General features: G+C 60.8%; 1 protein-coding gene across 1 annotated transcript; it reads left to right on the top strand.

Moving 5' to 3' along the window:
* Positions 1–1,439: 1,439 nt before the first annotated feature.
* LOC133772754 (cytochrome P450 26B1) lies at positions 1,440–19,192 on the top strand. The gene is made up of 6 exons (XM_062209645.1): positions 1,440–2,315; positions 5,767–5,991; positions 14,243–14,518; positions 14,628–14,783; positions 15,612–15,896; positions 16,250–19,192. Exons 1-6 carry the CDS (start codon positions 2,112–2,114, stop codon positions 16,640–16,642), a joined length of 1,539 nt encoding a protein of 512 aa, XP_062065629.1. The 5' UTR covers positions 1,440–2,111; the 3' UTR covers positions 16,643–19,192.
* Positions 19,193–24,274: the final 5,082 nt, after the last annotated feature.

Below are 24,274 nucleotides of genomic sequence, written 5' to 3'. Positions count from 1 at the left end.
GGTGCGGCCCCGGGCCACACGCACACCTCGCACTGGCACGCGCTCTGTGTCCTCTGCGGCCGGCTCCGGGAAGGTGGCCGCGCTCACCGGCTGGTTTATTTACTCATTTGTATCAATGAACGTTTGTGCCCGACTTCTCCCGCCTCCGGGTGCCCGGGCCGACGCATTTGTTCCCAGCGCCGGACGCTAACCCGGACCAGCATCGGGGCTCCTCCGACGCTGCGGGCGGCCGGCGGGGATTGCAGCGTGGGGAGGGGGCCTGTCTCGATGTGTCAGGGAGGGGCTGCGGCGCTGGCAACCCCGGGACGCGGACGGGGACGGGGAACCTCGGGGTCCTGGAGGGTAAGCGCCCCAAATGAGGGAGATGGCACTTGGTATTTGAGGTTTGGGGATGTAGATAGAAGATGAGGGACTAGGAGAGGTGGGAAGGAGAGGGGCAAAGGAGCAGTCCCAGGAGGTGGGAGCCGGAGGGTCCCGTGCGATGGGAGCTCGAGGCCCCAGGCGCAGGTTCAGGGGTGCTGGGCGCACCCCCACCCTCCCTCAGTCGAGAGGGTGGTCTGGCCAGGTCCAGCTCTGCCGCGGCTATGGCCCACGGGAGATTGCCCGGAGCGAGCGCAGGAGGTCGGGGACCCCAGAGCGAGCAAAAGAGAGAGGGGAGTAGCCCGGCAGCCAAGCGGGCACCCCGCGAGTGCGCACCGCGTGTGCGCGCGTGTGTCTCATCTCGTCCGTCTGTAGGTGCCGGGCTCCGCGAGACGCCGGCGAGAAGAAGAGGAGGCGAGAGGTGAACTGAGTTTGATCCTGCGGCGGCCACAAGTGGGTCCCGGGCGGCGGCGGCGGCGGCGGCGGGCGGCGGCGGCGGCGGGCGGGGCGGGGCGGGGGGCGGCCGCGCTCACACGCTCCGGCCGCGGGCCCGGCCTCTCACCACGCCTCCCGCTTTGTGCGCGCCCACGGCGCAGCCTCCCGCCTCTATATAAACACACGCATCGCCTCGCATTGACTTGAATTCACATTGAGAGACGCTTTTAAAACCACCAGCCCTGAAATCCTGCCTCCTGCTTCCCCCTCTCTCATTCCTCTTGCCTGCCTTTCTTTCCCCCCCTTTCTTCTCCCAGCAGCAACTCCAGAGCCGAGAGACCGCGTCCCGGGACGGACTGCCTTTTAATTGATACAATAGCCCAGCTCGGGTTTTCCGCCTCCTCCCCCCAACCCCACCCCGCCTCACCCCTCCCGCCCGCCGCCGCCACCGCCGCCGCCGCCGCCGCCGCTGCCTCCCCAGCGCCCGCCCGGGGCTCTGTCGCCGGCTGCGTCCCGTCCCGGCCGCGGCCCGCCGGCTCCGCACCCGCGCTCGGGCCGCGCCGCGCCTCGCCGCGCCCGCCTCGCCGCGCTGCCCGCCTTGCCCGCCTCGGGGTTCCGCGGCGGCTTCGGGGCTCGGGCGCGCCTCCCCGGGCAGCCCAGGGACGCTGGCCTCGGGCCTCTCCACTCGCCTCAGCTGGGGAGCCTTCTCCCTCGCCCCCAAAGTTTCTGGGTTCGTTGGAATTTTTGCATTCAGAATTTTTGCCCCCAACCTAGGAACTTGGGGGGACTACTTTTGACAAATCGATTGCACTTTCTCTCCCCTAGCTCTCTGTCCCCTTTCTTTTTTCTTTTTTCTTTTTTCTTTTTCCCCCCGAGTAGGGGAAGGGGCTCACGAAAGAGAGAGAGAGAGGGAGAGAGGGAGAGAGAGGCTCTTGCTGGCCAAAGTTTTGCAAAGTTTTCCGAGTGTGATGGTTACCGGGAGAGCAAGTCCACTAGCTTGATTCCAGGCTTCATCCCACCACCCCTAGAGCAGCCCCTAACCCGCCATAAAGGAACAAACAAACAAACAAACAAACAAAGTTACACCTCGAGTCGCCTCGTGTCTCCTCTCTTTCTTCTTCTAGGCAATTCGCACCCCACCCCCTCTCTCCGCATCCCTCGCAGCCTCCACTCCCCTTCCCTCCGACCCTTCCTTCTCTGTTGCGGCTGGAGGTGCCAGGACCCTCGGCCACAGCCTCCCCTCCCCCGCCGCTCGGGTCCGGCCCTCCCCTCCCCCGCCGCGGCCGGCACAGCCAATCCCCCGAGCGGCCGCCAACATGCTCTTTGAGGGCTTGGAGCTGGTGTCGGCGCTGGCCACCCTCGCCGCGTGCCTGGTGTCCGTGACGCTGCTGCTGGCCGTGTCGCAGCAGCTGTGGCAGCTGCGCTGGGCTGCCACCCGCGACAAGAGCTGCAAGCTGCCCATCCCCAAGGGCTCCATGGGCTTCCCGCTCATCGGAGAGACCGGCCACTGGCTGCTACAGGTAAGGGCGCGCTCGACCTGCTGCTCCCCGGGGTCCGCACGCTGCGAGCGCGGGGCTGTCCGAGGCGCGGGCCGGGAGCGCCGGGAGCCTCGAGGCACGGGTCCCTGCCCCGCCCCTTCCCTGCCCGCAGCCCGCGCCGCCCGGGCTTCTCCTGCCCGCCGGAGGCGAGGTCCCGAGACTGGCGCTGGCTCCGTGGGCTGTTCGGAGGTGTTTCCGGACCCGAGAGGGCTCCCACGGCTGACCCGGTGGTGGCGTGTGGAGAGCCCCGGGGGGCTCACCGCACGGCGCGAGTCCGAGGGGGCGCCGGCTTCCGAGCGGCTTTCGCCTCCCCTTCGCGCACTCCAGGCTCAGTAGCCAGAGGCTTCCTGGGCTTCGACGGGGTCGCGGAGCCTCAGAGCGGGTGGCGAGAGGAAGGGGCAGCCGTGGTGCAGTGAATTGTCCCTTTAAGGCCCGGGGTGTGTTCGCGCCATGCAGTCGGCTGCACCAGGTACAGCTGCCCTGGCTCGCGGCGCGCGCAAACGTGTGTGTGTGTGTGTGTGTTTGTGGTGGGAGAGGAAGAAGGCAACCCAAGGAAAATGAGAAGCCAGAGACCCGAGGGCTCTCGGCTTTCGGGGAAAAGGGTCTATTTACCTACTGGGTGGGGAGAGTTTACAGGAGAGAGAAACTTGGGAGAGGCGTGTGTGAAATCCATAGAAAGAGAGAGCGCGCGTGTTTGCCGTTGGACGCTGCGCAACCCTGCTCCGCTGGTGATAATGGGGGTGGGGCGCGTTGGGGACAAGACCCAGGTAGGTAATGGAGAGATTAACCTGGAGTTAACCTCGTCAAATGCTAGACAATCGGTTGTGCAATTTGATACACACCAGGCTTTTTTTGGGGGGGGCGGGTGTGAGGGGAGGTGGGGGCGCCCCTGGGGTAACAGTGAGAGGTGTGGGTGTGTGTGCGTGCGCGCGCCCGGGCGCTCCTGAGTTTGTGTGTTTGGTGGTGCGTGCTGATGGGGGTGAGCAGGAACTTGGATGACCTGACACCGGCGACTCCTGCACGGAGAGGTGAAGCGAAAGGTGAGCGCGGGAGCTTGAGGGTTCGGTGGTGCGAAAGCTTGGCTTGAGATTAACAGACGCGTGCAATTCGCGCGCGCGCGCACACGGCCCCTGACCGCCCCGGGCCGAGTGACAGCAGAGGAGGGGCTCGCAGGGGGGCGCGCCGTTCCCCTGCCAGGTGGTCTTCGCAGGTCCCAGAGTCCATCCACGTCTTTCTGGGGTGGTTCACGGAATGGCGTGGATTCATTTCATCAAATCAGGCGACCACCCTCCCCACCCACCCCCGACAAAGAAAGTCCCCAAAGCCTCTCCCTTCCTCCACACTTCAAGGGTTAAACTGCGGCGGTGGTCTAGGTTTTTGGCCGAGAACTTAGAAAATAAAATAACTCACACGGGCCGCAGCTCCCCCCTCGTTAGAGCCAATCTGCGGAATCCGCGGTCTGTCACCACCCGCCCCCCCACCCCGTTCCCTGACCTTCCTCTGCCCTTCGTGTCCCCCTGACGTTTTCTCAGAATCCCGCAAGGGGCCCCGAGGGGCCGCGTCCAGCTCCTGCCGAAGTCGGGGAGGTGGAAACCTGCGCCTCCCATCCGTGCGCCCCGGGCCTCAGATTCCGCTGGGGGGGTCGGGGTGCGGGGGGAGAACAGGGGTGCGTGCGCAGGGGCGCGGAAGGGGTTAACGCGAGCCCTCTAAAGCCCGGCGTTATTTTTTCGGAGTCATTTATCAGATTTTACGGGGGGACCGCCGAGGGCTCTCCGTTTCCACCGAGCGCCATCTAAACAGAGCCCAGGGCTAAAAATACAACATTTTTGTATAAATTGGACTCGCGGCCCGAGCGGCCGCCCCTATGAAAGTCCTCTTTGTGAAGACCGTGGAAACGGCGGACAAATAACTCTTTATTAATGCCACAAAAAACGCACTTTAATTATAGTTAGGCAGATCAGAGGCGGGGGGGGGGGTGGGGGCGAGGCGGCGGCGACCTCGGAAAATTCACAACCCAACTTTTGTGTCGAAAGAAAAGAAAAACAGAGGGAAAGAAGGAGAGGAGAGACGGAGGCAGACGGAGCGAGGGAGCCGGGCACGGCGCGCGGAGGGAGGGAACCCCGCTCCCCGCCTGGGTCGCACCCCACCTCCGCTTCTACTTTTCTTAAAGGCATAGACACCTCCAGCCCGCGGGAGAGCCGACGTCCCCGCAGCCCGGCCCCTTCTTGGCAGCGCGGGAGCTCCCGGCTCGCTCCCTGTCGCGCGCCTGGGGCCGGAGGAGCATGTGGAAAAGCGATTAGGGACCGGGTTCTGCAGAGTCACTTTTCGGCCGCGCCGGGGTGTGCACACTTCTAGCAGGAGAACAGCTTTCCGTGGAAGAAAGGAAGGAGAGGAGGGGGACCGAGCAAGAGAAGGGGGCGGGGCAGAGCTGTGTGCTCGCGGCTGCCTGACCCGGTAGGTGACAGCCTGAGGCCGTCTGTGTGCCCGGGCACAGGTGGTGCCCTCCCGAGCTCGGCCGGAGCTGCCCCGGCAGGAGAAGGGTTAACACGGGGTGGGGTGGCTAGTGCCGACGTCAAAGGTGAGCTAGACGCCCCTGCCCCCGCCCCTCCGTGGTCCCCTCGGTTTCCGGCACCCGCGCGGGGCCGGCTCCGCAGGCTCTTCGGAGCGCTAGCCCGCGCCGGGGCCCCGCCGTCGCCGGCTCGCGCCGCAGCCACCGGGGATCCGGTTACCTGCGCGGGGCGCCCCGCCCGGTCCCGCCCCGCCCCGCGGGAAGCGCCTTCCGCCGCGCTCCGGTTCCAAACTCCTGGGCGGCGGCGGCGGCGGCGGCGAGAGTCCCGTCTTAGTTATTTCCAGGGCAAAACGCTTTAGAAAAGTCGCAGCTCTCGGCCCGTGACCCCGCCCTGCAGCGTGCTCGGAGGGCCGCCGCGTCTCCGCGCCGGCCACACCGGAGACCGGAGGGAACGCCAACCCCCATCTGTAGTGACTGCCTCCGGGCACGGACCGCTCACCGCTATAAATAATCCTTGGCCTGCGGCCACCCCGCGGGGTCTGCCAGCCCGTGGCCCGGAGCCTGGAAATATTTATTCCGAGGCTCCCGAGCGCGGGGTTGGGGGTGGGGGTCGGCGGCTCTAGCTGCAGGTCCAGCCGTCAGAGATACCTTTTCCCTCCCGAAAGTCATTACTAAAAACCGGTCTCCCGGGGGTGCTCCTGGGCCTCCTGCCTCCTTGCGTTATTTATTAGCCTCTGGGCCCTACTTCCCAGTTCTTGTGCACGCTATGAAAAATAAAACCTGCGTGTGTGTGTGTGTGTGTGTGTACGCGCGCGCGTGCGGTGGGGGAGGGCAGGTGACCAGTGCCGCGGGGTGGGGTCCGCCGCCCTTCCCCCGCCGGCTCTCCAGGCGCCCTGAGAGAGGTCTCCGGTGTGGCTCCCGCAGGGTTCCGGCTTCCAGTCTTCACGGAGAGAGAAGTATGGCAATGTGTTCAAGACGCACTTGCTGGGGCGCCCGCTGATCCGCGTGACCGGCGCGGAGAACGTGCGCAAGATCCTTATGGGCGAGCATCACCTCGTGAGCACCGAGTGGCCGCGCAGCACGCGCATGCTGCTGGGCCCCAACACGGTGGCCAACTCCATCGGCGACATCCACCGCAACAAGCGCAAGGTACGAGCCCTGACCCCTCCTTCGGTGCGCCTCGGGGTAAGAAGTGCGCGACGCCAGGGGGACGCCCTCCCCCGAATCGGCCTCCCACTTTTGCGTGCCACGCTAGAGGACCCCGCTGTTCCCTGTCTAGACGGCCTTGAGTTCGGATTCGAGGCCTGCAGAGCTTCTCCCCGCGCACCTCCTGCTGGCCAACTGCGCCTCCAGACTCAACGCGAGATGGGCAGTTTGGGGGTGTTTGGGGCAGAGCTGGAACGTGCGGGAACTAGGGTCCCCAACGCTAGCACTGAAAAAAATACGGGGGCGGGGCCGTTGGCCGGCACTCCTCTTTTTGCCACGTTTCCCCCAGGAACTCCGAGAATACAGACCGATACTTTAAAAAACCAAACCCGCATCTCCCCTGCCACACACCCCCGTGGGCAACCGTGGCACGACCTCGTCTGCGAGAGGTGTGGCGAGCCTTGCGCCCCTCCTCTCGCCGACCTAGACAGTGTGGGTAAGGGCGAGGGGTGGGAGAAGCGGAGGCGCCGGCTGGGGGATCAAAGCTCACCCACCGCCCCTTGAAGAGGAAGAGAAAGTGGGTGTTTATCCCGCGGATTTCCCGAGCGACTGGAAGCGGCGCGCAGGCGGCGAGCCGGCGCGCACGCAGCCGGCCTCCCCGCCCCCTCCCGGGGCGCGGCGCGGAGGCGCGGAGCGCGGGCGGCACGTGCTGTTTGAACTGCAGTAACCCGAAAGCTGAGCCGGCGGGCGGGGCTCCGGCTGCCAGAAAGGAGGCGGCCCGGCCTCCCCGACTCTGTGTTTTCCGTTGGGTCAGGGGACTCCTCCAGGTTGCAAACCTAAGGGAAAGGGTCTCCGGAGCCGCGGCGGGCGCGGGAGGGGGGCGACAGGGGCAGCCCTCTCCACCCGAAGCCTGGGTGTTCGGTGGTCTCAGGGGGCGTGGCGGGCTGTGCCGTCCGGCCACGCAGCCCATCCTACCCTGATAGTCTCAGAACTGCCTGGGCAAAGGGAACCCACGGATGGCCTCCCAGGAGTGCCCCATGAAGCCTGTATTCAGCCACCGGGAGGGCTCTGCAGGCCGCCATAGGGCAGCTTGGGAGAGAATGGGAGGAGGGGGCCCCAGGCCTAGGGATGAAGATTTTTCTCAAGTGCTGGGCGATGACTTCTAGCCCTCTGAGGCTTCACCCAAGGCCTGTGGCATGGAGCAGAGCCCCAGCGGAGACTCGGGAATCCGACGGCTGAGGTTGTGGCTGCTTCCTCATTGCACCTCCTTAGAGGCCTTGGGGAGAAAGGCGTTACTGTCCCTGGAGCACGGAGGGGACAGACACTGAGACTAGAGAGGTTGAGGAGACTTGAGCCAGGTGGCAACGCAAAGGCAGGGCAGAGCCTGCAACACCAGCTTTCCAGCCCCTTGCGAAGCCGGGTTTCTGGGCCGCCAAGTGCAGTGCAGTCCTGCCCTCCTGCCAGAAGCCAGAAGCCGGGGCAGCTACAGGGCTGCTAGGGGGAAGAAGCCTTGGCCAGGACCAGAATGCTGTGGGGCAGGGGCTTTGCGTGAGGCTGTTGCCTTGGGGTCCGCCCATCCGTAGCCTGACTTTGCCTCGGACCTCCAGGTTCCGGGTGAGGAGGGCCTGCCTGGGGTCTCTTGGGGGCAGCACTGATGAACAAGCCAGGAAGATGGGACTGGGGTGGGGGGTAGGGGGTGCTGAGGGCCATGGCTGAGGCCTCAGTGGGCTTCCTCTTTGGAGCAGCTGGCCCTTGTGGGTGGGGAACAGCCAGTTCCTCTGGGCAGGCTTGTGAACCAAAGCCAAATGCAGGTGCCCTCTCTTTGTGTGCAAGCTTGTTACGTGGCACATGTAGGGGTCCTATGGTAAGTGGGTGGTCAGCGGGCTCCAGAATCCTCTGCACTCTCTCTGATTGATGGCTGAGATGAACCCAACCCTACTGAGCAACCTGGAAGGTCTTGGGTTGGGTCCACAGAAGTGGGGGACTCATTCTGTGCCCTCAAAAGGTAGTCTCGTTAGAAGGATGAGAGATAGATTCACTGAGTATCCGTGTCGTCCTGGGGAAAAGGCCAGTCTCCCGCACCCAGTGCCTGGGGGACTCTGTGTGGCCGCGTGCCACTCTCACCGCCTTCGCCAGCCCATGCTGCTGTCAGGGACGTGGGGCAGGATATACACACAGGTGTGCCTGGGCCCCGCCGCCCCGGAGCTGGAAGCGTCACTGTTTCCATTGGGGCTGGTGGCCCACCCCTTCTCTGGGAGGTCTGACCAGATGTGCGAGGAAGGGGCTGCTCGCTGCCATCGCTATGCTCCAGGTGTTTGCCCTGGCTGCCCTGGTGGTCCAAGGCCAGTAGGGGGTAGGGTTGCCAGAAAGTCCAGAAAGATTGGCTCAGTCTAACAGTCGCTTCCGGAGGCCAGGCCGCTGGCCCTCTAATTGTGGCCTCGGCCTCCCTCCCTCCACCAGGGGCCTGGGTATTGTGGATAAGGGAGGGACCCCATCCCTCTCTTTGTGTGGAGAGGCTGGGGTGTTGTCCTAGAAGGGTGGATGGAGTCTGGGTGGGAGAGGGGGTCAAAGGGTTGTGAGAGACATGGAGACAGAGTTGGGGGTAGTTCTGGAAACTTTTGATACCCAGCCCCAAACAGAGGATTGAGTATTTCCTCTCTACAGGGGACCACGGAAGTGGTCTTGAGTTGCTCTTGGGGACCTCAGAGTGCATCTCAGCACAGGCACTTAGTCCTGGAGCCCCTGGACAGGCGAGACCTGGGAGTGGCTACCTTCTTTTCTTAAAGGAGACTTATTTATCTTATTTGAAAGGCAGAGAGAGAGAGATATTCTATCTGCTAGTTCACTCCCCAGATGGCCACAATGGCTGGGGCTAGGCCAGACCAAAGCCAGGAGCCAGGAGCTTCCTCTGGGTCTCCCACGTGGGTGCAGGGGCCCAAGGACCTGGGCCATTTTCCACTGCTTTTCTAGGCACATTAACAGGGAGCTGGATTGGAAGTGGAGCAGCCGGGACTTGAACGGGCACCCATATGGGATGCCGGCACTGCAGATGTCAGCTTAACCAGCTATTCCACAGTGCCAGCCCCACGAGTGGCCTTCTTGCACCTTCCAGCCTGACCTTTGTATATGGGGTCTTCTGAGCCTGAGGCTGAGTTGGGAGAACAGGTTTTGGGTTTACAATGGAGAAATCCCACCTGGTCACCTGTTGTCCCTGGCTTTTGTGCCCTATCCTGGTGTGAGGATGGAGATCAGGCTCACGGTCACCACACGCCTCTCAGAAACTCCAGGTGTCCTGGGCTATCTGTTGGGATGGAGAGGCAGGAGGGCAAAGCAGGAGGCCATACCGTTGCAGGATCCTGGGGGCAGACTGCCCACAGCAGGCTCTAGGAGGCCTTTGGACCGATGCACAGACTCTGACCACACGGTCATGTCCACCAGGCTCAGCTCAGGGCAGAAGCTTCCACCTGATGGGATGGAACAGCCAACTAGGCAGCCCTGCTACTGGGAGCTCTGCCCCAGTCCCCTGGCATCGCATAGAGCCTTTGTCCTGCCAGAAGCTGTTCATGCAAAAGTTACTGTAGCATCAGTGGGTGGGCAGCAGGAGCGGATCTCCCTGAAGGCCAGTGGGGGAGGAAGCCCATGGTCAGTCTCCAGGGCGCCTGGGGGTGGGCACCTCCCTCTGCAAGCCTTGTGCCAGGCAGCAGGCAGGTGGGCGGACAGGGCGTGGGAGGCCCCCTCTCCCTACTTCCCTCCTTTCTGTGTCCCCAGGGCGGGGAGGGGTCCAAGGCTGCCGTGCTGTCTTTGCTCACTCTCCCAGCCTTGGAAGACAAATACGACCTTGGCAGGGAGTAGGGAGGCTTGGCCAGGGTCTGCTCTGGCCCTGAGCTCCCTGTGCCAGCCGCTGTATCCATCCCAGGTTCCCCAGACCTGAAGGCGGGGGGTCCCAGGGGCCTGAGCAGCCAGAGCAGCCGGCCTCACCCTGTGAGTGAGCCCGGGGCATGGAGGAAGGTCCCCTTGGGGACTCTTAGATAGATTCAGAGCCCACCAGGGCTGGTAGACAGCAGCTCAGTGGGGCTTAGAGGGCTGGGAAGCAGTGGTGGAGTGTGGCCAGTCCTGTCCCCCACTGTCACCTTAGCCCTGTGGGCCTCAGCATTGAGGGAGGTTCTGTGGTGGCTGGAGGAGGACTGAGCAGGTGGGTACATCTTTCCAGATGCTCTGGCCCAGCAGGAATTTGCCAAGTGCTGCTCTCCCCTCCCCCACCATTGCTTTGGCTGTGTGTGTGTGTGTTGGGGGGCGAGTTGGGGGTCCGGGGAGCAGGACTGGAGGCGAGATGATTAGAGCTAGAGCCCCCAAGGGGGACAGGCGCTCTGTTCCCCTACCCGCTGGGGAGGGGCATGCACAGGTAGGGGCGGTGTGGCCCAGCCCCGCCCAGCCAGTGGGCCTCATGGGACACACTCAGGGTGAAGCCGAGGCCGGTGGAGACGCCAGGCAGCAGGGAAGATGACGTTCTCTCTTGCACCCCCACCCCCTTCCCTGAGCATAAAGTACACACCTTGGCGTCACTGCCCTGCGAGAACGGCCGCCGTGGCGGCTGCCTGCCCTCTGTTATTCTTTCCACTCCGCAGGCCGCGGCTCCGGTGGCTTGGCCGAGTGGCCTGCCCAGGCCCCCACCCCTCCTGGGCAGCGTTTCCATTCCTCCCAGTCTGAGTCACTGGCCCTGTAGAGGGTTCCCTCTCTGTCTCTTCCCACTCCCGCGGCTGCCCATTGGTTTGTGCGTCCATGCTCAGCCACAGCAGACAAGACAGAGGGTATCTGGCTCAGCACAGGGGGCCATGGCGATGCCAAGAGCTCCCCCTCCCAGGGGCACTGCATGAGAGGTGGCGGGGAGAGGGGGCTGGGGCAGAAGGTGTTGGTGGGGATAATTATGGGGAATTTGAACTCTGGCAAACCCACCCACCTGGCGATGCCCAGACCCTGTGGAATTGGCTCCTGTTCTGGAGGCCAAGAGAGAAATGGAGGTGAGGGCACCGAGCTGGGCTTTCAGGCTCCCTTCCCGAATGCTCAGGCCTCCTGCGAGCCTCTACCCTCCCCAGAATGGCACCAACCCTGGTGGGAAGTCTACACCTGCAGCTCCCGCTGCAGGGCCTTGCCTAGGCCTGGACTGCGTCCCAGTGACCTTTGTCCTGCATTCTTGGCTTGTTTTTGGGAATTCCGGGGGAAGCCCCAGAAGGCACCAAAGCAGCCTGGCTCCCTTGATGACTGTGGAGAGGGCGGTTGGCTCTGGGGGCTGGGAACCCTCTCTCCGCAGTGAGCCACTCCCCGGGCAGGGCACCTGCCCTCTGCCCGAGGCCTGACCCCAGCAGGCGGCCGCCTCAGACCCAGCCCGCCCAGACTCGGCCCAGGCCTCCCTCTGCCCTGGCCGGCACCTCCACCTCCGCCTGTCCTTTGCGGTGGGCGGTGGTTTCTGGGCTGCCCCGGCTTCGGGAAGTGCCCGCGCTGTTAACCCTGGGCACAGACCCAGGGACAAGGCCCTGGAGTCTTCCCAGCGCCTGGGAGGCCCTGATGCCTGTGGAACAGCTGGACGGGAGATGGGGGCATGGACTTTGTGACTTCTAAGCAAAGCCCTCCTCCTGGGTGGGGAGGGGGCTCGGAGGACAGTCAGGGGACTGCTGGGTGGAGAGGGCCCTCAGGGCGTCCCTGGGTCTGAGGAGGCAGCAGCCTGCTGGCTTTCCCTTGGCAGGTCAGAAGCTGGTTCACACCAGCCTGGGCCTGGCTGAGGTCTCCTTTCAAGGGACAGCAGGTGCAGGGGGCAGGAGGCTTCTGGGGTCCGTTGCAGTTGCTGGTCTTGCTCAGGGCCCCTTCCCACTTGGGAGTCAGCTGTGGATCCCCTTCCTTGGGGGTTGCGTCCCATCTTCCTCCTTCCTCCGCAGGTGGTGCCTGCCCTCCTGGGTCCCCACCGGCTGAAAAGGCGCGGTTCAGCAGGCCAGCACTAGAGGGCGCAGGGACTGTAACGTTGGGGCGGGCAGGGCTCCTCAGTGGGTCCGGTCAGGCCAGTCCTCAGGCTGTGGCGGGAGCCCCGAGCACTCCCTACCTTGGGAAGCTCTGACACGGCCCTTCCTGGGCTCCTGTAGCCGGCGTGGCGGCTGTGAGTGGGGGCCTGGTAGGAGTTCTCCAGGTGATTCAAGCGTGACGGAGCGCTGTGCTGCCCGGGGGTGGATAGGGTCTACTTGAGAGCAGGTGCCCAACACATTGAGGTGGACCCAAGGGAAGTCTACAGGTCGCCTAGGTCAGCATCACCATTTTACAGAGGAGGAAACTGAGGCCTGGGTGGGTAGTGACCTGGCCGCTGTCTCACAGTGTCGGTGGATGCCCTGTGGTTACAGCGCGGCCTTGAGGGGCTCGGCTGATCTTCCCCCCACCCCACCACATCTTCCAGCCCAGCTAGCTGGATCTTTGGCTACCCCTGATGGTCCTGGCCTCTGCACTGTCACCCTCTGTGTGCTCATCTTTGGGCCCAAGTCTCCTGGGGCCCTCCTACCCTTCGCTCTCTAGGAGAATGTCCCTGGCCAGCTCTGAGCCACTGTGCTCTCCTGTCCCCTCCTCCCGATGGAGGCCTGGCAGCCACAGAATTACCTTTCTGCCTTCCTGCCTCATTCCCTGCTTAGCTCCCAAGTGGTACTCTGTGCTGAGCAGGTCCCCGCGTGTTTTGTGTGGCTGGATTGGGGGTGGGGTGGCTCTCCCACTCCCCACAGGCCCTGGACCAGGGGCTGAAGCAGGAATTTGAACACCAGGATGCAAGGCTGAGGGAGACAGCACTGCCTTTATCCACAACCCTTTCCAGGGAGGTGGAGGTGGCCGCCGAAGTCCCTCTGTGGATGCCCTGGGACCCTAGAAACTGGTGACCCGCGCAGGCCTGTGCTGACCGAGGTCCCTCCCGCCATCCTTCTACCTTTCAGCCGGCCCTTTGTAGCTGGAGCAGCCCTCCCTGGCCTCCCTCCCTCCCGTGCTGTGTGCCCCGGGAATTTCGGAATGAAAGTGCTATTGTGAGTGCCTGGCTGGGCCACTGAAGGGCCAGCACTGTTATTTCTGCACACCAGCCCTCCCATTAGCCATGCAGGGCCCAGGCCAGGAAAATGTTCCCTTTTCCTCCTGGAGCTGACTGCAGGGGAAATTCTCACATTTACAGTTTGTGCGGTGGTGGTGTTTGGGGGGCAGGCGGGAAGGGCAGGCGCGTGTGTGTGGTTTGCGTCAGAGTGGGGTGGGGGGGCTTCTTCTGCAGGCCCCTCCCCCTCTGCCTTTCTGTTGGTGCTGGTGTAGGACACCCGCCTCCTGCTCTGGACTCCGGGGGTGGGGAGGCCCACAAGCTGTCAGTAAATAAACTAACATCCTCCCCTCTGCCACCCACCGTGGGCAGCAGCATGAGAAGCGTGTGCAGGGGCATCCGGGTGAGGAGAGGGGTCGGGGGGCGGTCGCCAAACCAATCAGAAGAGTGGATGGCAGGGGACGTGGACACAGGACTCCTTGCCTCCTTAAAGTGGTCCTGGAAGATGCAGAGAATTGAAAGGGTTTCTGTTTGTCTTGGTGATCTTTTGGGGAGGAAGCCCTTGGCCCCATCCTCCCCTCCACACACACCTGCAGACATTTACGTGACAAAGCTGTCCATGAGCTCCCTGGGATCTTCACCCAGTAGATGTTCTGCAGGGAGTGAGAACAGTTCAGGTTCTCAGGAAGTCCTGCATGCAGTCTAGCTCTGAGCTTCCTGCTTCTCCCTGTGCAGTTGGCCCCACATCCTCCCCGTGCCCTGCAGCGAGTGGGCAGCCTTTCTGCTTTAGCGCCGTTTTCCCCTTTGGGTGTCCCTGCAGCAGGGACAACAGCGCCTCCTGCAGACTTGGCAGGAGCTGCCCTGCCCCGTCCCCCAGGCTTAGCCATGGTGTGTAGCACACGTGCTTCTGGGGCTCAAAGAAGGGGTGACCGCTCTGGCTACCTGTTGGTTCCGTGCTGGGCCCAGCTTTGAACCCAGGTGCTTGTGGGTCTAATCGTGTTCTTCCCTGCCTCCTTGCTAAGACACAAGAAGTCAGGGCGGCGGGGTGGGGTTCAGAGTAGGGGCCCCCAGGAGGAATGTGTCTGGAGACCCGTGGGAGCTCAAGAGGAGCAGGTGCAGCCATGGGCTGTGTGCCTTGCCTGGGCAGAGCAAGGGGCCTTACTGGCTTAGGGACCTAAGCTGTGCTGACCCACCTGCCTCTCTGCCCCCCAGATCTTTTCCAAGATCTTCAGCCATGAGGCCCTGGAGAGCTACCTGCCCAAGATCCAGCTGGTGATCCAGGACACGCTGCGTGCCTGGAGCAGCCACCCCGAGGCCATCAACGTGTACCAGGAGGCGCAGAAGCTCACCTTCCGCATGGCCATCCGGGTGCTGCTTGGCTTCAGCATCCCTGAGGAGGACCTCGGCCACCTCTTCGAGGTCTACCAGCAGTTTGTAGAGAATGTCTTCTCCCTGCCTGTGGACCTGCCCTTCAGCGGCTACCGGCGGGTGAGCACCCAGGGCATCCGGACAGGGACAGACACTGGGCCCGGGGACAGAGGGCAGGCGTCGGCAGGAGCAGTCTGGGAGGGAGCTGACGGCCCCTTCCTCCTCGCAGGGCATTCAGGCTCGGCAGATCCTCCAGAAGGGGCTGGAAAAGGCGATCCGGGAGAAGCTGCAGTGCACCCAGGGCAAGGACTACTCGGACGCCCTGGACATCCTCATTGAGAGCAGCAAGGAGCACGGCAAGGAGATGACCATGCAGGAGCTGAAGGTGGGATGGGAGCTCCCCGTCCTGCGCTCGGGGCTTCCCCTGGGCTGGGCCAGGCGCCTGGCCGTCTCTGCCCGTTTCCGTCTTGCCCCGAGTGTGCTTTCGGCTCAGCAGTGGTAGCTGTCACTCCGCCTGGCCCCCGGGGCCTCAGCCAGAAGAGATGGAATTCTTGTCCCTGCTGTGCGGGTGCTTGCTTGCCAGCTTCAGCCTGGAGCCTCAGGCAGCTGGGACCATCTCACTTCCCTCCCTGGTGCCAGTAGCTCTGGGAGGCCAAGGAGCAGGGGAGAGGCTGGAGAGAGCTGAGCCCACCTGCGGCCCAGAGCAGGGCTTCCCGACCACCTGTTTGGGTGGACGTTCTGAGGACGGGTTTGTTAGCTCACCCCTGCCCGGGCTGTGCCCACTTGCCTGCTCGGTGCCCACGGTCCGTACTCCTCTCACTCTCTTCCCTGGGGGAGCCAGGAAGAGGCCAGAATGACTCCCTTTCAAAAGTGTTTACACTTGCAAGCGGCACCATGACAAGGAAAGGGGCCCAGGCCCTGTGTCTGCCTTTGTGAAACACAGGGCTTGAACCGAGGCGGCCTGCTGGGGGACCTTTCCGCAGGGTCCCGTGGCCCCAGTGTTCTATTCCCCAGCAGGGGTTGCCCCCCTCCACTGTCTCCCTGCAGCGTCCCCCACCCCGGGTCCTCATGGTGTGGTTGCCTGCACACCCTGGCTGGGAGTGGGAAGACCAGGCGCCAGACCCCAGAGGTGGCCCTGGGCACTGGGGATGCTGGCGGGCAGAATAGGACTGACCGCAGATTGCCCACGCGCCTCTCCCGTGTGCCCCTGCAGGACGGGACTCTGGAGCTGATCTTCGCGGCCTACGCCACCACAGCCAGCGCCAGCACCTCGCTCATCATGCAGCTGCTGAAGCACCCGGCCGTGCTGGAGAAGCTGCGGGAGGAGCTGCGGGCCCAGGGCATCCTGCACAGTGGCGGCTGCCCCTGCGAGGGCACCCTGCGCCTGGACACGCTGAGTGGCCTGCGCTACCTGGACTGCGTCATCAAGGAGGTCATGCGCCTGTTCACTCCCATCTCCGGCGGCTACCGCACCGTGCTGCAGACCTTCGAGCTCGACGTGAGGCCGGGCCCTGGGGAGCTGGGGGCTAGGGGGCACTCCTGGGGGGCGATGCCTCCCCCTCAGGTACCGCAGTCTGATGGGGGTGGGGGAGGGCAGTGGTTGTTTCCAGGGGGCTGTCGGTCTGATGGGACAGTCACGGCTCCAAACACAGAATCAGGCGGAGCCCACGCAGGTATCACATGTGACGTTGCATGTGGACATGAGAAATGCATGCCGCACGGGGAGACTGGGGAGGCCTCTGGGGGGCTGTGTGTCTGAAGACAGATGTAGGTCTTGCGCATGCAGGGTGGGGGGTCAGCTGGCCTCCTCTGCTCTCAACACCCCGCCTCCCGGCCCCTGTCTCACCCCAGGGTTTCCAGATCCCCAAAGGCTGGAGCGTCATGTACAGCATCCGCGATACCCACGACACGGCACCTGTGTTCAAAGACGTCACCGTGTTCGACCCCGACCGCTTCAGCCAGGCCCGGAGCGAAGACAAGGACGGCCGCTTCCACTACCTGCCGTTCGGCGGCGGCGTCCGGACCTGCCTGGGCAAGCACCTGGCCAAGCTGTTCCTGAAGGTGCTGGCCGTGGAGCTGGCCAGCACCAGCCGCTTTGAGCTGGCCACCCGGACCTTCCCCCGCATCACCCTGGTGCCCGTCCTGCACCCTGTGGACGGCCTCAGCGTCAAGTTCTTTGGCCTGGACTCCAACCAGAACAAAATCCTGCCCGAGACGGAGGCCATGCTGAGCGCCACCGTCTAGCTGCGCCCCTGCCCAGCACTGGGGCTGGGGTGAGGGGAGGTCAAAACCTGTGTGGGGGAGGGGCTCCGCTTCTCTCCAGTGTCTCCCCACTTCCCACCGGCTTAGCTCCTGAGAGGGCCGGCCAGGCCAGCTCCTGCATGCCTGTGACAGTGTTCCATGTGTCGGCTCATGCTGCAGTCTGTGCTTGTGACCTTCTGAACCGGCCCCTTCCCTCCCGTTCTCTTCTAGCTGGAAGGCGGGGAAGGGGCTGGGGCACCCCATCCTGCCTCAGCGGCCAGCACCCAGGGTTAGCGAAGGCGTCCGCCCCTCCTGGAGAGGCCCCCCTGCCAGCGTGGACATTTGCCGTTACCTGTTGCTGCTACTCTTCCCTCCGCTGACCCTGGGCACGGGAGCCCTGGGCCCTGCCCCCCAGCATCCTCCCTGGTGGCCCTGGGCAGGTGCACTGACAGCCCCACTTCCCACAGGCAGGATCCCACTGCACAGCAGGGGCCCTTGGCTCATGGGCTGTCTTCCCTTCCTCACCCCGCCCCGGCATGGTATTTATTCACTGATAGAGCTTGGGAGTGAATATCCTCTCTGCCCCTTGACCCCGACCCAGCTGTCCCCAGCAAGACTTCCCATATTGACGAGAAAGGGGCCCTGGTCCAGCTCCACCTGGCTCCACACCTTCTATGGGTTTAACCTCAGAGCCTGGCTGAAACCCAGCACCTCAGCCCGATGTCCCTGCTGGAGACAGGAAAGTGACCCCCTGGCGTCCCCCTTCCCGCTCGTCCTGGCACCACCCGGATCACGTGGGTTCGGAGGCGGCCAGGATTTCCTGCGTGGCACTACCCACCCCAGTGCCCCTCACCCTGCTAGTGCGTACAGGGAAGGATACGGGTTCGTTCTTCCTCTGCCTTCCCTCCCTTAACCATCCCCCCTGCCTGTAGCCCGTGGCAAGGTGTCCCGTGGGTCCCGCTGCCTCTGTGCCGCTGTGTGCTGTGGGGCGAGATGAAAGCCAGGGGACGTGATGGCGAGGGCGTCCTCGCAGGGGAGGCAGGGCACGTGGGACTTGTGGGAAGCCGTGTGGGACCCAGAGGGTGCTGGCGTGTGTTCGCCCCCTGGGGGCGGCTGGCGGGGTGGGGGGGCTTCTGTGAGTTTCGAAGCAATTTTGCCCGTTTTTCGGGTTTTCCTTGGCTTTGCGTGTTTACTGGTTTTTGGTGTGATAAAAGCAATGGGTCTTGATAAGAAAGTGCAAAGGGAGGAGAATGAGCCCCTGACAGTGGCTGGGGGCAGCTCTGGGGCCCCGCCCCGTGTCCGGTGGGTAGAGCCACTGCCGGGCACCCCCCACACCTGTGCCCCGCGGGCGACTGGGCAGGCATGGGGGCCACCCCACACATGGCCCCATCACCCTCCATTCGCCCAGGTTTCATTTGTTTCCTGCTCTTTGACCACTGCAGAAACTGTGCAGAACAGACATTGTTGCAAAAGCAGTTCCAAATTTTCAAAAGCCATCAATTCAATCAATCTTACCCCGTTTCTGAAAATCGAACAGGCCAAATCGTGTAAAGATTCACCAACACTTGTAAAATAGCTGCATGGGGCACCAGAAGCTGCCACAAGAGAAAGCCCAGCTTCTGGAAGGTTCATTCCACTTGCCCCGGACAAATCGTTGAAGCGGCCCACTGGGTCTGGCCCTGGTGAGGTCAGGGGGCTCAGGGAGGCCCCCCATGGCCCTCAAGGGACAGCCAGGCTGGAAGAGGGCCGAGAAGGCAAAGCTGGGGGGGATCCACGTGAGGGAGGAAGGGAGGATGGTTTGCCCGGCTGGCTCTCAAAGGCAGCAAGGAGAGGACCCGCCAAAGCTCTGGTGTGGCCGCGGCTGGCAGGTGGAGTCCTGGCTGCGACTCCTCCCTCTCGCCCTGGGGCTCCGTGGTGGGGTGTTCGTGTCCGTGTGTCTCTGCGTGTGTGTTCTATAGACGTAGCATTAGATGGGTGATGTTTTCTCACTTACCATTCCTAACTATTGTAACTTGACGTTAAAAAGACAAAACCCCACACAACTCTTCCTGCCATGGGCTTACAGATTAAAAAGCACTTTCGATGTCGGGCGCTGGCGTTTGTGTCCTGGCCACCACCACCCCCCCACCCCGCCCCAGCCCAGATCGCTATAATGTTATTTTATACACAAAACTTTTTTTCATAAATGTTATAATTTTGTGTCTGTCTTTATAAACTATTATAAGTACTATTTTTGTTATAATTCAAAATAGATATTTAGTATAAAGTTTTTGCTGTTAAATATTTGTTATTTAGTAAAATATGAATTTTTTCTCTATTGTAAACGTGGTTCAAAATATTAATATGTTTTTATCACAGTTGTTTTAATATTGAAAAAGCACTTGTGTGTTTTGTTTTGATATGAGACTGGTGCCGTGTGAGTGTTTCGCTGTCATGTGGTTTTAGTCTGCATATAATATTCCATGTTGCATATTAAAAAAAATGAATGTTGTGCATTTCGTGATTTTGGAAATACTCAGTGTGGCTCTTTTATAGGCTTCCATAATAAACCGTGGGGACTCAGCCTCGTCTTGTCTGCCTCTCTGGTCTCTGCCTTCTCTGCCTAGCTGAAGGGGCCCCCCAGCCCGTCAGGGAGTCCTCCCCCAAAGTGCCTGCCTGGGAGGCCAGCCCGACGGTGTGAAAGCACAGAGACGCCATGGCAGAGTCCTGGCTGGCCGGGCGGCTCCCCCTGGCCTGGCGGTGCCTGGCTGTGCGCACAGCCCACAGCCACGGGGAGCAGGATTTAGCTTACCTGACTTCCGGCCTCGCGAGGCCCCACGCCAGCACTTCTCAAACCTGACTCATGCCCATAGCCGGACCGGATCCAATTGATTCCGTGATCTAATAGGTTTGGGAAATGGTTAGACAGGTTCAGGCAGGTTCCTGTGCTGTAGGACCTCTCAGAGCCTTGAGCCCCAGGATCTGCAGTCTGGGGCACATGCAGTGTGGGGGGCGCAGGCCACAGCGTTCTCCAAGGCTGATGCCTTGTCCTCCACCACCAACAATTGCACCATGTGCACAACCTGCCTGTCACAGGGCCCAGGTGGGGGCCTGCGAGGAGCGCAACTGGTGTCCACAGCTGCGCTGCCACCTAGGCCTGCAGGTGTGTGTGCGTGGTTGGGGGGTGTGCAACAAGTGGCAGAGCCTTGGCCCCTCAGACTGTACACTGGGAACCCAGGCTACAGTGTCAGTGAGCTGGTGCCTGCCTTGCGGCCTGGGGAGGAAGAAAATCCCATGCCCCCAGCTAGCCTTTTCTGTTGTAACTGCACCGTTTCTTTTCAATACAGTCAGGCCCAGCCCGGCCTCCGAGCACCCTGGCCCAGGCACCCAACCTGGACACAGGGCCTGGCCCTGTGGGGGTCATGGATCCAGGCCACCAGACAGCTGACGATGCCTCCTGGCAGGATGTGTCGCCTGCTCCTCTGCTTTGTGCCTCTTTCTGCTTCCCCCGACCCCAGAACTCTTGAGCCTTAACCTTGACCCTTCACCCTCCCCAGGGTCAGGGCAGCGCAGGGGGGATTGCCCTAAAATAAAGCAGAGTCTCAGAATGGCAGGATTTCCCCAAGGCCACACGGAAGCCTATGGCAGTACCGGTGACCTGCCCCTGCCCACCCCACACTTGTCCCTCTGTGTGGCTCCCTCCCTCAGAGGGGCCTCAGCTCCCACTGGCAAACAGTTCAGGCAAGGTAGTGGCTTTTCAGAGTATGAATTCCATCTCTCCAGGTGGCAGCACGGTTGAAGGAAGTGTGGTCCCAGGCTGCCCTGGGCTGACCACCCAGTCCTGGAGCCAGTGGGCAGGCCCAGAGGGGCACAGAGCTGGCCCCGACGTCACCAGTCTGGCCCTGTGTCTCCCCCATGGGTCCGGCCGGTTGGTGACGTCTGACTGCCTGGCTGCCCCTGGGATCCCCTGCCCTGGAAGGCGAACACAGGCCACTGTGACGAGCAAAAACACGGCCACTGTTTGTCCAGGGCCCGGGGCGCCAGCTTGGAGGGAACTCGGAGACCGCACATTCTACCACCTCCCAGAACTTTTCCAAAACAGCCTGGCCTTGGCTGGGCCTGGCTGCCTAGGGTGGCAGGAGACTGGGAGCCAGGGACAAGGCAGGCACAAGCAGGGCCTTGGGGCCCGTAGGGTGAGGCGACCTGGGGAGAACAGACACAGCGCTCTGTTTGAAGTGCCTTGGAGGGGAGAGAGGGGGAAGCTGGAGTGAGGAGGTGAAAAGAAGAGAGGGGGAAGGAGAGAGCGAGGAGAGAGAACAAGAACGTGTGTGTGGCCTCCCAGGGCACCCCCACTCCAGCCCCTTCTGCCTCTCAAGAGGTCCCCGTTCCTTGCTGCCAAGCCCTGGTTCTGACTCTGGCCCTCGCCAGTTCATCCTCCATCCCACACAGCGCAGCACACGGTACACGGCAGCCCAGAAAGACTGCTGGGAGTGGGCGGCCTTGGGGCTGTTTGAGGAAAAGTGGGCATTCCTTGGTTGGCAGCAGCTGTGTGGCCAGGCCGCCAGCCCACCTGTGGGTATCGAGCCCCTGGGAGGGACTGTGGATGACCTGGGAGGCAGCTATGTCCGAGCAGTGTTCACACTTTCAGCTATGTCCCCTCCTTCCTGGCTGCTCTGCACCCACCTTGCAGGGTGCACAGGTGATATTTTGATTTGTCCTTCCTCCCTGCAGCTCTCCCACTTGGGCCCAGATTCCTTTGGAGTCATTGCTATGTAGAACACCTGTCAAGTTATGGAAAACACCTGCCCTCTAGAAGCAAGCCTCCAAGGCCTCACTCTGGGCAGACGCCCTGTAACAACTCCCTGCAAGGACTCTGATGGGCCCAATTTGAGTCACGTGCCCACCTGTGGCCAGGATGGCTTCCTCTGATTGGTTGACTGAAGCAGGAGGTGGTGTGTGACTGACAACCCAAGGTAGAGACGGGAAGGCAGTGTAGGCCAGGAGGGTGGAACTGAAAGTTCCACCTAGCTTACTCCGCAGCACAGCTAGGGTGGGAAGGTCTGAGCCAGCAGTGCAGGAGGGAGGGTGGACAACGAATGACCTTTCAGGAGTGGAGAAGCCCGGATGGATGCCCCTGCCCCTTCACGTGAGTTGTTGCATCACAATGCAATCAACTCCCTTCTCCAGCAAAACAAAGCCTGCCATGGTCCCAAGGGCTCTGTGTGACTGTGACTGTGTGTGTGTGTATATACTTTTTATTTTGAAATAGAGATTTGCAGGAAGTTGCAAAGATAGGACAAGAGAAGTCCCAGGGCCAGTGCTGTGGTATAATGTGTAAAGTCCCCGCCTGTGAAGCCAGCATCCCATAAGTGCACCTGTTCAAGATCCGGCTGCTCCACTTCCAATCCAGTTCCCTCCTAATGGCCTGGGGAAAACACAGAAGATGGCCCAAGTTCTTGGGTCCCTGGCACCCACCTGGGAGACCTGTATGAAGCCCCTGGCTCCTGGCAGTGAACCATTGGGTGGAAGATCTCACTCTTTTTGTAACTCTGAATTTCAATTAAATGAACAGTTTAAAAAAGAAAGAGAAGTCCCTTCACCTAATTTCCCCCCATGACTTCATATACAGTGTACACTATCCAAACCAAGAAAGCGACATGTATATGATGCCTATGTATAGTTTGATGCCATCTTATCACACCTGTAGATTAATGGAATCACCATAAATGAGAGGCAGAACTCTGAGAGCTCCCTCCTGCCACCCCATTGTAGTCACAGCCCTCTCCTCCCCCACCCCTCCACTTTCCCTGGCCCTTGGCATTCACTCGCCTGCTCATCGTATATATAATTTTGTGATTTCGGGAAGGCCGTATCAATGGAATCAGACAGTATGTAATGACTTGAGATTGACTTTTTCCATGTAGCACTGCCCCTAAATCCACCCGAGTTTGTGCACATACTGACAGATTCTCTGTGCCGCTCAGCGGGATTCCGTGGTACACATTTGCCACAGTTCCTGTAACCATTCGCTCACTGAAGGGCACCTGTATCACTTCCAGTTTGGGGCTATTACAAATAATGCTGCTATGGACGTTTGTGTTCAGGTTTTGGGGTGTGGGTTTTTTTTTAAGGTTTATTTATTTATTTGAAAGTCAGAGTTACACAGAGAGAGGAGAGGCAGAGAGAGAGAGAGAGAGAGGTCTTCCGTCCTCTGGTTCACTCCCCAGTCGGCTGCAATGGCTAGAGCTGCGCTGATCTGAAGCCAGGAGCCAGTAGCTTCTCCTGGGTCTCCCAAGCGGGTGTAGGGGCCCAAGCACTTGGACCGTCTTCCATTGCTTTCCCAAGCCTTAACAAAGAGCTGGATTGGAAGTGGAGCAGCCAGGTCTCGAACCAACACCCATATGGGATGCCGGCACTGCAGTTGCAGCTTTACCTGCTACACCACAGCACCGGCCCCGGGGTATAAGTTTTTATTTCATTGAGGTACACGTCTAAGAGTGCAGTATGGTAGTCTCATGTTTAGTTTTATAAGAAACTATCAAAATGTTTTCCAGAGTAGCCGTCCCCTTTTCCATCCTCCCCAGCACTGTGTGAGAGACTCAGTTACTCTGTAACCTCACCAGCATTTGTTGTCACCATTTTTAATTTTAGCTCTTCTGAAAGGTTCATTGTGGTACCTCATTCTGGTTTTAATTTCTCTTACTGTCTAGTGGCATTGAACATCTTACACGTTATCTGTAAATCCTCTTAAATGGTAAGAGCGTTTAGACTCAATTCCTAATTGAACTGGTTCTTTATTGCTGAACCCTGAAAGTTCTTTACTTGGATTATGGCTTGCAAATTTCATAGAGCCAAAGTTTCTAATTTTGATGAGGTCATAGTAATCATTTTTTTTTTCCTTTTTGATAGGCAGAGTAGACAGTGGAGAGAGAGAGAGACAGAGAGAAAGGTCTTCCTTTGCCATTGGTTCACCCCTCAATGGCCGCTGGGACCGGCGCATCGCGCTGATCCGAAGGCAGGAGCCAGGTGCTTATCCTGGTCTCCCATGGGATGCAGGGCCCAAGGACTTAGGCCATCCTCCACTGCACTCCCGAGCCACAGCAGAGAGCTGGCCTGGAAGAGGGGCAACGGGGACAGAATCCGGTGCCCCGACCGGGACTAGAACCCGGTGTGCTGGCGCCACAAGGCGGAGGATTAGCCTGGTGAGCCGTGGCACCGGCTCATAGTAATCATTTTATGCTTTTGATGTCCAGTGTAGAAACTATGCCTAGCTCTAGATACCACAGATATTTTCATACTCTTTCCTGGATGTGTAATAATTTTATATTTTACAAATAAGAAGTCTGTGACACACCTAGGGTCTATGCCTTTCCTCATATTTTAGAATAAGCTTGCATATGTTGAAAAAAAATTTACTTGGATTTTTATAGCAATTGTATTAAACTCTTCGGTCAACTGGTAGGTGACTGACACTTTCACTGTTTTAAGTCTTCCAATCCATGGATATGGTATCTCTCCAGTTATTTAGATCTTCATTGATTTCCTTTGTTAGCATTTTGCAAATTTCCAACATTCGATCTTGTACATTCTGTTAAATGTATAACTGAATATTTCACACTCTATGGGTAACTGTAAATGGTATGTGTGTGTATTTAA

Source organism: Lepus europaeus, chromosome 13 (assembly GCF_033115175.1).
Source record: "Lepus europaeus isolate LE1 chromosome 13, mLepTim1.pri, whole genome shotgun sequence".
NCBI classification, from domain to species: Eukaryota; Metazoa; Chordata; class Mammalia; order Lagomorpha; family Leporidae; genus Lepus; species Lepus europaeus.
This window is presented reverse-complemented; position numbering and strand designations above follow the sequence as displayed.

Excerpts from the sequence above, each read along its gene's own strand:
- LOC133772754 (XM_062209645.1), top strand. The coding sequence starts at position 2,112 with ATGCTCTTTGAGGGCTTGGAGCTGGTGTCGGCGCTGGCCACCCTCGCC. Across the intron at positions 5,992-14,242 it reads TCCACCGCAACAAGCGCAAG|ATCTTTTCCAAGATCTTCAG; the intron begins GTACGAGCCCTG and ends TCTGCCCCCCAG. Across the intron at positions 14,519-14,627 it reads CCTTCAGCGGCTACCGGCGG|GGCATTCAGGCTCGGCAGAT; the intron begins GTGAGCACCCAG and ends TCCTCCTCGCAG.